The sequence below is a fragment of the Bison bison genome, unplaced genomic scaffold (genome assembly GCF_000754665.1).
Source record: "Bison bison bison isolate TAMUID 2011002044 unplaced genomic scaffold, Bison_UMD1.0 scf7180017864228, whole genome shotgun sequence".
NCBI lineage: Eukaryota > Metazoa > Chordata > Mammalia > Artiodactyla > Bovidae > Bison > Bison bison.
Genome location: NW_011494800.1, coordinates 7414362 through 7430598, shown reverse-complemented (window position 1 = coordinate 7430598; position 16237 = coordinate 7414362). Strand labels below are relative to the sequence as shown.

General features: G+C 40.4%; 1 protein-coding gene across 1 annotated transcript in view; it reads left to right on the top strand.

Moving 5' to 3' along the window:
• WDFY3 (WD repeat and FYVE domain containing 3) overlaps window positions 1-16237 on the top strand; it is a 259636-nt gene that overhangs the window by 174939 nt on the left and 68460 nt on the right. The window contains exons 33-37 of the mRNA XM_010845983.1: window positions 2158-2337; window positions 3965-4198; window positions 12634-12733; window positions 14208-14368; window positions 15411-15640. Of these exons, the coding sequence (XP_010844285.1) occupies window positions 2158-2337; window positions 3965-4198; window positions 12634-12733; window positions 14208-14368; window positions 15411-15640 (905 nt within the window). The remainder of the gene's footprint in view (window positions 1-2157; window positions 2338-3964; window positions 4199-12633; window positions 12734-14207; window positions 14369-15410; window positions 15641-16237) is intronic.

The following is a 16237-nucleotide window of genomic DNA, read 5'->3' as shown; positions in this document are numbered from 1 at the left end:
GTTACTTGAACTTTTAAAATCACTTCTATTTAGAGGCTCAAAATGTTATCAGTGCAAGTTTTACTTAGTGTTTTCATTTTCTCTTTTAGTTATTTCTAACTTAGATATGAAGCACTGAAAGAGTAAATGACAAAATTTATGTTCGTATCTCTCACAGGAATGCTGTGAATAATGATTTAATTTTTTTTCTTACAAAATTCAGGGTCACATTGTAAGAGGAATTATTAACTAGACTCATGGATTACAAGTACCTGAAAAATCTGATTTTAGTCAAAACTGTTCTTACGCAATCTAAGAAAAGAACATTGCTCTTAAATGTGTTAATTTATAATGCTTTGGGATTCTGGTTTTGGTTTCTATTCATAAACAATTATAAAAATCTAAGCTGAAAAAAAAGACTCTCTGGGCAAGTATCAGAAGATAAACATTGTTCATATAGAGTCTTCCTTTTTTTAGTAGCATCATCATCATTGTTATTGTGGTAATGCTTTTAAGGAAAAGAAAACTCCTGTGTGTCTCTTTTACTCAGTCTTCTACAGCACTGCTTTACTTCTGACACTTCAGGTCACCAAGTATATAGAAGATTTTGCCCCAGTAGCTGGGTGTTCCACCATTCAGTTCAGTTCTGACACTATCTGCCAGGATATAGCATCCAGTTCCACAGGTTAAGGGCTCAGTCTCGTAAGATACTCCCCTGCCCCGCCTCCACCAATCCTGCCCCACTTCAAATGCCAGTCAGAAGTCCAGGTTGTTACCTGTGCTTCTGACTTACTAGTTGTAAATCACAGGTTCCTGTGTCTAAGGAAAACATTTTACTTGCCAGATTACCAGTTTATTACAAAAGGTAACTCCAGAACAACCAGTTGGAAGACAGGCAGACGGCAAGGTGGGGAGGGAAATGGAGCTCCACGCCTTCTGCGACTGGCTCTTCCCCCAGCACCTCCATGTGTCCACCAGTCCGGAAGCTCTCTAAAACCCATCAATTTTGCCTTTTTATGGAGCCTTCACTACATAGACATTAATTAAAGTCATTGGTCACTGGTGATTGAACTCTTCTTCCCTGTAGGCTGTGGAGGAGCAGATTAGGTTAATTTCCAACCTTCCAATCACATGGTTGGTTCCCCTGGCAAGAGCCCATCAACCTAAATTCAAGCATGATTGAAAAGGGCTCCTTATAATGAACAAATGGAGGACAAAATGGCACCCCAATCCAGTATTCTGGCCTGGGAAATCCCATGGACAGAGGAGCCTGGCAGGCTACAGTCCTTAGGGTCACAACAGTTGGACACAACACAAGTCAAGACATCAGCCTGCATGTTTGTCCCCACATGGAATGCTGGTCTTGAGAAATGAGAGAATGGCTGCTAAACCACCACTACCATCTTGAACAAAAAGACACATTTATGACTCTTATCACTTAGGAAATGCCAAGAGTTTGAGGATCTGTGTGCCTGAAATGGGACAAAGATTAAATATGTATTTCTTATTATAAATCACAGTATCACAGTTGCATAATGGTTAAGAACACTGTTCTCATTTTTTATATGACAGTGTGAGACTCAAAGGGTAAAGTAACTTCCCCATTTCATCTTACTCCTTACTCTGTGGCACGATGGAGGATGGGGCAACTTTGATGGTAATACAGCCACTGTTGGCACCCACCACATTCATATTGATAGCGCTGAATAATCAAAACCATTGACTTCAGTTACTGAGCTGTGAGTACCCCAGTCCAGTGTTAGTCACTCACTTGTGTCTGACTCTTTGCGACCCCATGGACTGTAGCCCGCCAAGCTCTTCTGTCCATCGGATTCTCCAGGCATGCATACTGGAGTGGGTTGCCATTCCCTTCTCCAGGGGATCTTCCGACCCAGGGATTGAACCCTGGTCTCCTGCATTGCAGGCAGATTCTTTACCATCTGAGCTATCAGAGAAGCCCAGTGTGAGTACCCCAGTGAATGGAAAAACATCCTCTCAATTTCTAGGGGTGTTGCCTTTGTTTTAGCTTATTTCCCGATTTGTTGGCCTGTGTGTTTACCCCTGTTTGGTTTATGAGAGTTCTGGACCATCGGTATATCAAGTTTTAGAAGAGTAGTGAGTAACTTGTAGCAATGTCAGTGACGCTAACGTGTTGTCTCCTCTCCTATCCCCTGGCAGCCTTGGCAATCAGAAGAAGAGGGGTCTTGGCTCCGGGAGTATCCTGTGACCCTGATGCAGTTCTTCAGATACTTGTATCACAATGTCCCGGACCTGGCCTCCATGTGGATGAACCCTGATTTCCTGTGTGCACTGGCAGCCACGGTCTTCCCCTTCAACATCCGCCCTTATTCAGAAATGGTAGGAAAAAGGGAGGAAAAGGTCAAAATTGGAATTAGTCTGCTCTAATCGTTAGCAGATTTTTTTTCTTTTTGGCCAATCTTTTAAGCTTCTGACTAAGTTACAGTTTTGTAACTTTCTGCTCCACCTCTTGTATCATTATCTAGTGTCTGTCTCCAGACACATCCTTCTTCTGCTTCCCCTAAAATTTCAGCAGTGAACACTACTTCCTGTTGTTATTTACCATATTCTTGTAAGTCTCTCATGAGTGACTTTCCTCTTCATGTAGCTGTTGATCTATTTCTTATTATATGTGACAATAGCTGTAGTGTTGTGAACTCAGATTACAGAGCTCTAATAGGACCAAATTTATTTCCACTTTATTTATTTATAAATCTCCTGGATTTAGTCTTTACACACTAATTACAGATTTGGTTGTGTTTATAAGAAATGAAATGCATGCCTGTCCTTTCTATTCAACTTTTTCCATTTTGTTCAACTGTTATTTTTCATATTTTGCACTAACTTAGTAGAAAGTTATTAGACTACTCATATATCATATGGGCTTCCCTGGTGGCTCAGACAGTAAAGAATCTGCCTGCAATGCAGAAGACCTAGGTTCTATCTCTGGGTCGGGAAGATCCCCTGGAGAAGAGAATGGCTACCCACTCCAGTATTCTTGCCTAGAGAATCCCATAGACAGAATAGCCTGGCAGGCTACAGTGGACTACAGTCATTGATACCGCAGAGTAGGACTTACAGAGCGGCTAATGCGTGTATCATATAGATACTTCTTTTGTCCTTTAAAACACACCCAAAAGACAGTTATTCCTCCATGGGACTTCAGGATTTCATGATGTTTCCTCCTTTTCCTCCTACTTACTCTAGACCCTGGAATAAAGTACTTCCTCGTACTAATTTCTTCTTCATGTAAAAAGATGAAATAAATACTCATGCTAAAAATTGTGGGAAGTTTTAGGAGAAAGACAAGTGTAGCACATGACCTTAATACTGTGGCTTGTTTATAACTTTAAAATCCACACTTTTGGTAAAAACAGGATTTTAGTAATAGCACAGTGTTTTTTCCTTGTCAGCATCTTATAATCTGTCTTCTTGACCTTTCTTTTTCTGTTGACTCAAAATTGGTACTAGTTTTGTTGTTGTTTTGTTTCATTTATTTGCTTGTTTTTTTAACCTAAAAAATAGATCAGCCCTTGGGTTCAATCATTAGTGTGCCAGATCCTTATCTGAAATTCTGTAACACTTGGCTTCTCAGTAGGTATGTTTTATAATGTGCACATAAAATAGTCCTTCTCATTTTATTATTTAATTTATTTTAAGGGCAGTTATCCACAGTAGAGATAAAAATTCAGCATAAAGCAGTTATATGGTTAGCGGCCAGTCAGTAGCTTGATATTAGAAAGAATGTGTGTTGAGTAATCATGATCCATGGTGCCCTATTACCTCCCTGATAGGAGTATCTGAGTAAAGCCAAGTGAACTATGCGATGTGTTTAATAGCTTCGTAGGAGGTTAATGTTGAAGCAAAATGCTGTTGGTGCTACAGTTTGGTTTTTAGGAAATATGGAAGTAAAAATACCAAATAAATTTGAATGCGACTAGGGTACGTTTCCTCTTGATTTTATTAGGTGACTGATCTCGATGATGAAGTTGGATCTCCAGCTGAAGAATTTAAAGCCTTTGCAGCAGACACAGGGATGAACAGAAGCCAATCAGAGTACTGCAACGTGGGCGTCAAGACATACCTGACTAATCACCCAGCTAAGAAATTTGTTTTTGACTTCATGCGGGTCTTAATAATAGACAACCTCTGTCTTACACCTGCCAGCAAGCAGACTCCACTGATTGATCTTTTGTTGGAGGTAAAGACAAAGAGATGCATGTACACCTCTTAAATTGTTTTTATAGTGAGGGCATTAATAGCCAAGCAAGTTTTATGCCAAATACCTTTCAGATTTCTAATTCCTCTGGGTTGTAAAGGCAGAACATATCATGGGCTATGGGGATTTTTTAATCCCAAGTGTGCTAATGTATATACTATCGGTTTGTTTCTCTTCTTTCTGTTCCCCTTGGCATGTCCTTTTTTTCTTAAAGATTTTTTTTAATGTGGACAGTTTTTAAAGTCTTACTGAATTTATAACAGTTTTGCTTCTGTTTTATGTTTTGGGTTTTTGATTGGAAGACATGTGGGGTCTTAGCTCCCTGACCAGGGATTGAACCCGCACCCTCTCCGATGGAAGGTGAAGTCTTAACCACTGCACTGCCAGCTAAGTCCCTGCATGTCCTTCATCCAGCCCTTTATTGCCCTTTCCCTAGACCAGGAATTGACAAACTTTTCCTGTGAGGGGCAAAATAGCAAATATTTTTAGATTTATGGGCTGTACAGTGTCTAACAATTACTTAACCTACCATTGCAGTTAGAAAAGCAGCCACAGGCAATACATAAATGAGTGAGCATAGCTGTGTTCCAATAAAACTTTATATACAAGAACTCACATAGGCTGAGTTTGGCCCAGGGACCCTAGTGTTCCAGCTGCTTCCCCCCTAGTCTCATACAGCAGCATCGTCTCCTCAGCTTGTTAACTCCCTACTTCAGTCTGTCTTATGTATCACTTCCGGTATTACTGCTTTTAGTGTCCTATGGGGCTTAAAACATGTTGCTCAATATGCACTTTTTAAATTTTTCCTCAAGGCAGAAAATGTGTAGGTTGCTTGGTATCTAAGCTCAGGCTGCTATAACAAACTACCCAAAACTGCGTGGCTTCAATGGCAGGCAGTTATTTCTCACAGTTCTGGTGACTGAGAAGTCTGACATAAGGCTGCCACCAGCTTGGTCAGGTCATGGTGAGGGCCCTCTTCCTGGCTGATCGACGGCTGCCCTGCTCTCATAGGGCAGAGGAAGAGCTCAGGTGGTTCTTCATCTTCTTATAAGGGTTTGAGTCCCCTCATGGCGGGATCCACCCTCATGGCCTTCCCAGAGCTTCCTGGGGGGCTTCTCAGGGCTTCCCAGGTGGTTCAGTGGTAAAGAATCTGCCTGCCAATGCAAGAGATACAGGAGACATGGGTTCACTCCCTGACTCTGAAGATCACGTGGAGAAGGAAATGGCAACCCACTCCAGTATTTTTGCCTGGAGAATCCCCATGGACAGAGGAGCCTGGAGGGCTACAGTCCATGGGGTCGCAAAGAGTCAGACATGACTTAGCAACTAATCATGCATGCATCATGGCTCATCTAAACCTAATTACCTCCAGAAAGCCCTACCTTATAATATCATCATATTGAGAGTTAGGGCATAACTTACGAATTTGAGGGGAGGGGACACAAACATTTAGTCCTTGCACTTGTTCATTCTCTTGATAAGAACTAGCTGATGTTTCAGAAAACAAACCCTAAGTGGCCACACTGCTGGCTCTAGAAGTTGACCATCCCTGAAAACCAAATGTTTCTCAAGGAGAAATTTAAAAATCACAGAAGGTAATCTAAGATACAATTAGTTGCTTATTCATTCATTCTTTTGGCCAGTGCATATTAAACATGGTCAAGCAGTACATGCAAGGGCTCTGAAAATAGTGTTTCGTGAAAGATTTCAGTGCAAAAGACTAACTGCTTTTCTCTCTGAAAAACTTCCTGCATGCTGCTGACAATTGTTGGACAACTGACCCTGCACTTTTCTTCTCCCTCTAGTGGTGAAGAGAAAACAGTTAATTTTTTATTTGAAACCTTAAAACTCCAGCAGATGTTTTATCTTATTCATGTAGAAATATCTCAGCTTGATCTATTTAAAGAAATCACTAGTATAATTTAGACAACAGTCATGCTAAGCATTTTAACCAGGACCACAGTGTTTAATATTGGCAGGAAAATAATTGATTTCATCAATAATTCATGTGGACAAGCATGCCTGGTAGACCTTGTCCTCTTTGGAAACTAAAAATAAGAAAAGAGATGGCTAGTATTTTAGTCCCTGGGGTAAGAATGTGAAGCATTTTATGCAAAATAAAATGTTTATCATGAAATAACAGAATAAAGTTCAGAAGAGGTATAAGAAAGCATAACTGAGCCAAAAAATAAGATACATATATGTAGAAGAAATCAGAGAAGGCAATGGCACCCCACTCCAGTACTCTTGCCTGGAAAATCCCATGGGCGGAGGAACCTGGTGTGCTGCAGTCCATGGGGTCGCTAAGAGTCGGACACGACTGAGCGACTTCACTTTCACTTTTCACTTTCATGCACTGGAGAAGGAAATGGCAACCCACTCCAGTGTTCTTGCCTGGAGAATCCCAGGGACGGGGGAGCCTGGTGGGCTGCCATCTATGGGGTCGCACAGAGTCGGACACGACTGAAGCGACTTAGCAGCTTAGCAGCAGAAGAAATGGGGTAAGTGTGTATATCCAGTAATAACACTATCAGTCTTGTCAGTTCAGTTCAGTCATGTCCAACTTTTTGTAACCTCATGAACTGCCGCACACCAGGCCTCCCTGTCCATCACCAACTCCCAGGGCCTACCCAAACTCATGTCCATTGAGTCAGTGATGCCATCCAATCATCTCATCCTCTGTCGTCCCCGTCTCCTCCTGCCCTCAATCTTTCCCAACATCAGGGTCTTTTCAAGTGAGTCAGCTCTTTGCATCAAGTGGCCAAAGTATTGGAGCTTCAGCTTCAGCGTCAGCCCTTCCAATGAATATTCAGGACTGATTTCCTTTAGGATGGACTGGTTGGATCTCCTTGCAGTCCAAGGGACTCTCAAGAGTCTTCTCCAACACCACAGTTCAAAAGCCTCAATTCTTCAGCGCTCAGCTTTCTTGATAGTCCAATTCACATCCATACATGACTACTGGAAAAACCATAGCCTTGACTAGATGGACCTTTGATGGCAAAGTAATGTCTCTGCTTTTTAATATGCTGTCTAGGTTGGTCATAACTTTCCTTCCAAGGAGTAAGCATCTTTTAATTTCATGGCTGCAGTCACCATCTGCAGTGATTTTGGAGCCCAGAAAAATAAAGTCTGACACTGTTTCCACTGTTCCCCATCTATTTGCCATGAAGTGATAGGACCGGATGCCATGATCTTAGTTTTCTGAATGTTGAGCTTTAAGCCAACTTTTTCACTCTCTTTTACTTTCCTCAAGAGGCTCTTGAGTTCTTCTTCTCTTTCTGCCATAAGGGTGGTGTCATCTGCATATCTGAGGTTATTGATATTTCTCCCTGCAATCTTGATTCCAGCTTGTGCTTCATCCAGGCCAGCCTTTCTCATGATGTTCTCTGTGTATCAGTCTTGTAGGAATCCTAATATCTAACTATCAGTTGATAAATTATGTAATTGTCTCTTATTTTAGTTTTTCTGTATTTTTCAGTGAGGAAAGCTTGATATGACATGTATTAACTTCGAAGTAACATTCTCGTTATTGAGGTCACTAATTTGCCCTATAGTGGAATTGTATCTGATTGCATTAGGGTGTCATGGGTGGTAGGATGATGTTTTAGGAAGAACCAGAGAGTGTCAAGGTTGAATTTCCCAAATAGATCATTAGCTCCTTAAAGTTAGGGGCCAAGTTTCATGTGTCCTTTTATCTCTCACAAAATTAGCTCAGTGTCTTGATTTGTTCTTTAAGTAATTTTGAATCATTTAACTACAACTACATCCCTGGCCTTTCCCAAACAAGATACAATACTATCTAATAAAAGATATATACATTTGCTTTTAAAATACATGCTTTTAGGGACTTCCCTGGTGGTCTAGTGGCCAAAATTCTGTATTCCTAATGCAGGGGACCAAGGTTTGACTTGGTCATACGTAGAACTAGATCCCGTATGCCACAACTAAGACCTGATGCAGCCAAATAAATAAATTTTTTCTTTTAAAAAAAGCATAAGACCTTTACAGAGAAAAAATTATACTTCTTAAAATTTATGCCTCAAAGCTAACACACACAGAATACACACACAAAAAAATAGTTGGTGAAAAGGATATTGCACTCCCTGTTTTCCTATAGTGTGAAAAAATAAAATTACAGTCATATGATTTTTAATGTTATGATTGTGAAGTCTTTATCTCTGAAGAAGTTCAAGAAGAGAATTATACTACACCCTTGCCATTTACCTTCATGGAAGAAGCGGTTTGAACCAACTGATTTTCAGTCTGATATGCTCATGCCAGGCTATTTTCAGTCTTAAGATTATTTGGGATTTTATCACAAGAGTATCTGCTTATTTCACTACATCTACAAAAGAATGTGTGACATTATCTCCATTAGCAAATAAAAGATCTGCATTTATCTAGACTGGCCACAGTGTGAGTCAGGTCAAATACAAGGGAGGCAGTGTGGTGGTGTAGCAAAGCCCGGTTTGAATTCTGGCCCTGATGTTTATTATATAAACATTTTAATCTCACCAAGCCAAATTCACTCTCTGAAGAATGATATTATATACTATCTCCCCCAGGTGATTGCTGTGAGAGTTAAATAAATAATAGGTGAATCACCCAGCAAAACTGTTTTGAGAAATTAAACATGCTGCTTTTAGCTGTGTAACCTTGACTCAGCTCAGTTCTCTTCATCCCTTCTAGTTTGCCCACCTTTAAAATAGCATACGAGATTCCCAGGTGATTTGTGTACATGTTAACATTTAGGAAGCACTTCCTAATCTGCAAGCTGTATCCCGTGGGTCAAATCTAGACTGCCTTTATAAATAAAGTTTTGTTGGAACACACATAAAGAATAGTATAAAAATAGAATCTGTCTCTGAGGATCATAGTGACAATTAAATAAGATGATCCATTTAAGATTCATAACACAGCGCCTGGCACTTAAGACTTACTCAGAAACCAAGTGGCCTGTGTTGTCTTGTACCTGGGCCTCCAGCTGCTCTTCCCTGGCTCGTCTTCCCCAGTGTCCTCTGCTGTCACCACCAGGCATCTCGTGGAGAAAGTGGAAGTGTGAGTTGCTCAGTCGAGTTCAACTCTTTTGCAACCCCATGGACTGTAGCCTGCCAGGCTCCTCTATTCATGGAATTCTCCGGGCAAGAATATGGAGTGCATTGCCATGCTCTCCTCCAAGGGATCTTTCTCATCCAGGGATCAAACTCGAGCCTTGGGCATTGCAGACAGATTCTTTATTGTCTGAACCACCAGGTCTCATGGAGGGCCACAGGAATTTGTTGCATGTGGCCATGGAAGGAAAGTACCTGAGAACAGTCATGAAGTACCCATACAGACCTAAAAGAAAGAAAGAGAGTGAAGCGGAGTTCACTGCTTTCTGCTCCTGCCATCTTCTTAAAGCCCTCCCCGTTCACATCAGAGTGAAAGGCATGTGACTGCAGAGCAGTAAACAAGCCCCACCCCAACCCCATCCCCTGCAAAGTGGAAAAGTGGGCAGGCACTGTTATCAAATACCTGAGAGAAGAGAAGCCAGTGAAGAGGAACACTGCAGTCAGGATGACAAAGCTCAGGCTCCTCTGATGGCTCCAGCCCATTACAGAGACAGTACGGAACACTCAAGGCCTTCCTCCCCAAGCCACAGTGCTCTCAGCCGTGGGCCATAGATGCACGTAGGCTGTCTAGCCTGTGTCCAGGAAGATTCTGCCTGGCATCCCCAGGCCTCAGAAAGGGGGCTTTGATTCTTTGAAGACAGATGTTATTGGCTGGCTTTGTGTTTCCTCTGGGAAGATAGATCTGACAGCCAGAGGCCAGAGCAGACCACAGTGCTTATCCTCCCTTTGTTCTACACTGAGCTCATCCTGGTTGTCTGGTGAGCCAACCAGGCTTATCTGGAAAACCACGACAGATCGTAGCAGAGCTGCTCTTGTTGTACATCTGTTAACTTCAATTTGGAAATTTTCAGTAGGGCTGGAAGAGTAGGGCAAGTAAAGCAGTGAACTTTGGCATCAAAAAAACTGAGCTTTGAAACCTAGTTTTGACTTGAGCAACTGACTTAACCACTCTAAGCCTCAGTTACCTCATCTCAAAAGTGGAGATGATAGTATCTACTTCAAAAGGTTATTTTGCAGAATGAGATAAGGTACATAAAACTAAGCAGTGTCTGGCACATAATTGTGTTCAGTGAATTGTTTTAAAAAAAAATGGAGAGAACTATGCATGCACTCACAAAGTCTTAAGTCCTTTCAAAGTTAGGCTGCTGTGAGCCTCAGTTCGAGCTTGGAGGTTAGAGCCAAGAACAGAGTTGATTCTGGGTCATGATCACTCATGACACAGCTTCAGTGAGCAGACAATTAAATACCTTTTGGTGATTGTTTTCAGTTGCTCACCTGTGTTCAGTTCTTTGTGGCCCATGGACTGTAGCCCGCCAAACTCCTCTGTCTATGGAATTTTCCAGGCAAGAATCCTGGAGTGGGTTAGCATTTCTTCCTCCAGGGTCAGATCCTCCTTCAGACCCGGGGATGGAACCTGTGTCTCTTATGTCCCCTGCATTTGCAGGTGGATTCTCTTCCACTAGCGCCACCTGGAAAGCCCTAGTGGTAACTGAACCAGCCTTAAATCCTTATAGAATACTTTTTAATGAAGTAAAAATAAATACTGTTGACAGATCAAGCTACTTCTCTTTGTACTATGTTCCCTGTTTTACAGACTCCAAAACTTTCTCTTGTTAATTAAGGCTATATAAACTCTACTCACTCTTACTTTCTCATTAGCCACATTGAGTTGATTATAATCCTGAATAAGTATTGCTGACTTCAGGGGTATTAAAATCCTGCTGTGAATGGCCTCTAATCTGATTAAAAGATAGTCCTCATAGACTCATCTTCTGCTTATCACTTCAGTGTCTTTACTTCCCCTTCCCTCGGCAGGGGTCGAGTCTTCAAGGCCTCTCAGCCTGAGGAATGGGCTGGCCTTGGCCCCAGCTCGCCTGCTGTCTGTTCAGCTGCACAGGAAAATGGATTAAGATTAAAAACAACATGACATGACCTTCGCTTTTTCCCAGATTACTCTCTTGCCAAACCAAACTCCTAAGCACTAATATTCTTTTAACTGTTACTTGGCCCATATTTTGTTATTTTAAAACTGGATAAATGTGTTTTACCACAAAAACAGAGAAACATTTGTTAAAACTTTGGTTGGTTTTTGAATCCTTAGAATAATATCTTTGATCTGAATATAGAATTCCGATTTTAACTACTTTTTTAAAAAAACCTTTATTAGAATCGCTTTGAAAATCAGAATAGAAAGAAACGGGTTTTTTCCCCCAATAGAGCATATTTTAATTTTAAATACATAAAGCAAAACAGTGTTCTGTAGCCCACTTTCGTGTCATGGTTATAAACATAGTCCCAGACCAGTCTGTGCAAGAAGAAATAGATTCTTTAATTTCATTGGCAAAGCATCACGCCTCTGCTTATAACTACAAATCCAGATCTCCTTTTAAGAAACAACTTCATGTCACTTTATTGAATGGTTCAATATCTACCTCCTGCCCAAAGCCAGCTACCAGGACTGACATTTGAGAGAATAACAAAAGGATCTCTCCTACCTTTCATCCCTGTGTTCCCCGAGCTTTGCCACCTCTCGGGTTAGAGTCCTGAAAGTTATGCACCTGGATTGTATCACCCTAATTACCTAGAGAAATGCCATCAGAGAACTATAGTTTAGCTTCATGCCCTAAGCTTTTATTCACAATAATTTTAAAAATCACCTTTGTACTATATAAAACCATTATCAAAGGTATTACCTATTGAGTTGTTCATTGTCCGCTTTATAAAAAAACCCACAGAGAACATTCTTTTCAGAACCATCTAGGAAAACATCCTTGCTGGCTAGTGTGGTTTTTTAAAAAAATATTTTATAGATATTAAAAAGCTTTGTAAATCTTTTTTTCTCCTCCTTCTTGACCCTAGGAAGCTCTAAGCGAAATTGTGTGCTTAATTAATTTTTTATATAAATACTCCTGTCCCCATTGACTTCACCTTCTTAGTTACTAGATTCCTGAGCTTTTGTGTTTGTTTACATGGCCTTATGATTTATTTTACCTGTATATCATTAAAAACTGCCTGATTTCTTTTAAAAGTGAGTTATAATAATAAATATGAAAATTTTATTAAATACTCAAAATGTTGAGAATACTGTTTTTGGAGGAATGGATTCAGAAGACAATATGCCTGTTCAATTTTTTTTTTAATCTATGATCAGAAAAATAGAGTATACACATACATACCATCCCTCATGACATATTTTATTACTTACCAGTAGGGGCTTTTTTAAATATGACTATGGTAGTGTAACTATGGTTGAGCCTTACCTTCATTGAATTGGTTCTGTTTCTAATTCTAAAATTTATTACTTAGGCTTCTCCTGAGAGATCGACAAGAACGCAGCAAAAAGAATTTCAGACTTACATTTTGGATAGTGTGATGGATCATTTGCTTGCAGCTGATGTTTTACTGGGTAATATTATGTTATCTTCACTTTGTTCGAAAATACTGGTAATCACTTCCCTTCTTTATTTAAACTCCAAGTATACCACTGTTTTAACTTCATCTTTTTCCTTCTTTCCTGTGCATTTTCCCATCATATTGGTATTTTCCTTTGAACCTGGCCTTAATGATCAGCAACAGGGACTACTTAAGCTGCTTGTCCACTTTCGTACATTCAGAGGTGGCAGGAAGGGGACAAGGAAAGAGAAAATGTTTTTAAAACCATATTATGTGAACAGGCTCTATTTTTATAAATTAGCTAATACTTTAAAAAATTAACTTACTGTAGTATAGTTACAAACAAGCAAATTATAAAATGTAGCACTCTGTGAATGACCACCCAGACAACATGCCTCTGTAAGAACAAATGATAGAAATGCGCTACCAGCACCCACAGAAACTCCCCTCTCCTTGACCCAATTACTAGTCTCTGAGTCACTGCCTCAACTTCTAAAACAGCAGATTCATTTCACCTGTCCTTGAACCTTATCCACACAGGATCACACAACATGTATTCTCTTTAGTCTGGCTTTTTACACTCAATACTGTGTTCATGAGATTTATCCACATAGTTGCATGTGGCAGGAGTCCATTCATTTTTGTGTAATGTCCTTTTATATGAATATATAAATTTATCCAATTTGTTGTTGATGGACATTCAGTAGTTTTTAGCTGGAGACAATTAGAAATAAAACTGCTATCAATGTTCTTTATATAGTATCAGTTTTACTACATGAAGACACACAATGAAAAGTTTTGCATCATGTAGTAATTTAGAGTTAGGCAGGAATAATAATTGCAATCAGTAAAAACTCCAAATTTCTAGAAAGGAGGGGCTTAATTCTCCTGGCTCCATTGGAGGCGGAGCCAGGAGGATTAGCCTTGAGGCAGTATGTACACAGCAGGCACACTCAAGACCCTGGGGCAGCTATGAAAGTGAAACAGTGCTGATAAGGATCCTGGAGGGGGCGAAAGGTACCCCTTGGCTATTCGTAATTCCTCTGGATCTCTCTTCCGCCAAAATTACTTCGTTGTGCTTAAAGGTATATTCAAAAAGAGAAAGTTTAGTGGTTTCCTTTATCCTTTATTAGTTACACAGTATCAATTTACAGCTAATAAACTGACAATTTTTCTCTCAAAGGGGGACCATCTATCACTGACTTTAAGTTGAAGAACTGTTTTCTTATCACAGACTGTCACAAGACAGAAAGTTCACAGTCTGCATCCATAACATTTTTATCCTGCAGAAAGTATCTCTTTCAACATTTATCATGACTTCTGGCCATGAACATCATTTTCCTTCAAGTGGTCCATAAAGTTAGGAGTCTTATTTCTGATTATAGTAGGTGTACTCATTTTTCCTTCGCCTGACTTGTTTAAGGGTCTGGTCTCGGGCTGGTTAATATGCATTTTCTTAGACATTTTTTTTTCCTGTTGGAATTTAGGAGAAGATGCATCTCTTCCTATCACCAGTGGAGGAAGCTACCAGGTATTGGTGAACAATGTGTTTTATTTCACACAACGTGTGGTGGACAAGCTTTGGCAAGGCATGTTCAACAAAGAATCTAAACTTCTTATAGATTTTATAATTCAACTAATTGCACAGGTAATCCATTGTCATATTAGCTGTAGAGTACATGTTTTCCTATTGAGAAACTTTCCTCGGGTGTCAAAATTGTTGGAAATAATTGTAACTAATAAGATAATGAATGTTGACATTTAATGTGAAGCTCAGCTTATTAAAAGTGAATAAAACCTTTGTATCATAACCATTCCCCGTTACCTCCTGGCCTGGCATCCTCTTTCTCTCCAGCTATGGGCTTCTCACTGTCTTCCCCGCTGATATCACTCTTTGCTACACTCATAGCTGAATAACTTGCCTTTGGTTTAAAGACCTTATGTTAACAGGATTTGATAGATCTTTATAGTATGATGAAAGGCTTACAGAACATGAAGATTTGCTGTTAAAGGAGTATTCTCTTCTTGCAGTTGAATCTGCACAAAGTCCATTGGAGCCCTGTTTCTTTGAAAATGTCATTTTACTGCCTGTCTGGGGTGCCTTTGCCTGGTTTGGCACAAGCGACAAATCTCATTCAACACGATGTAGCACGTAGGAAAGACCCTTGTCATGTGTTGTTGGCATGTGGTGCAGAGGTTCTTTCATGTCACCTGAGAATTTAAGAATAAACTTGTATGTAAGTCAGAGAAAAGTTCTCAAGTAAGATGAAAGTAGAACATCAGACAAAGTTTTTACTAATGTTTTAGGTCATTTTTGTGTGTAATTTTGAGTAGATGCCGATCACCCTGCCAGAACTTGTGGGTAGGAGATGCTATCTGGCTGGCACTTCTTCGTTTTCTCAGGGAGGCTGCTTCACTCCCAGGAAGGCTGGCAGCTCTCCTCACCAGGAGGTCTATTTACACATAGGACTCATCTCCTGACATCACATTTATGTGTCTCTTGGGCTCAGAACCTAGTAATAGCAAGTGCTTTGTATTTTTTTGTTAATAACTCGGCACCCCAGTACTTAGCATGGCCTCTGGTACACAGTAAATCTAATAAATGTTCATGTGTGAATGCTAAGCAGGGTTTGGGGGTTCGTTTTTGTTTTTTCCCATTTTACTAAGTAAAGTATCTCTCATTTCTCTAGTCAAAGAGAAGATCCCAGGGGTTGTCACTGGATGCAGTCTATCACTGCCTCAACAGGACCATCCTGTACCAGTTCTCCCGGGCGCACAAAACCGTCCCGCAGCAAGTAGCCCTTCTTGACTCTCTCAGGGTCCTGACTGTCAACAGGAACTTGATCCTGGGCCCCGGAAACCACGACCAAGAATTCATCAGCTGTCTGGCTCACTGCCTCATTAACCTGCATGTTGGGAGGTAACTTTTAGGTTCAGTTTAAACTGGTCTTTATTTTATTAATACTTCTTTGATGATAACATTTCTTTTCTCTGTAATCTCAGTTTTACTTAAAATTTCATGAGAAGGTAAAAAACAAGTATTGAATTTTTGCAATGAGATAATGATTTTTTTTTTTTTGCTTTCATTTCCTTTTTCTTTTTGTTCATCATGTGTCATATATACTTTTAAAAAGATTGTTTACTTTAAAGTAATTTAGATACACGCTGTCAGAGGTGAAGAGGAGTAAAAGGATAGGAATGCAGTAAATAAATGCAATATGGGTAAAATTAGTGTTTTTCCATTGATTGTTTTGACGGATATTTCTTTGGTGTCTTCTGGGGCCCAGGCACTGAGTTAGGGACTGGGAAGAAATATGAGTAAGTCAGATCGTGTGGCAGGTCTTGGAGCTCGCAGTCTAGGAGGGAGGACCAGTAACTAAGCACAGCCAGTCAGATGTGCTAAGTGCTCTGGTAGAAGCGCGGTGCTCATGGAGAAAGCATGTGCCAGGTGGCCTCTGCCTGGGAGAGACACCTGCTGAGTTACAGCGTGAACCTGGTTGAGGAGGAAGTTACCGTC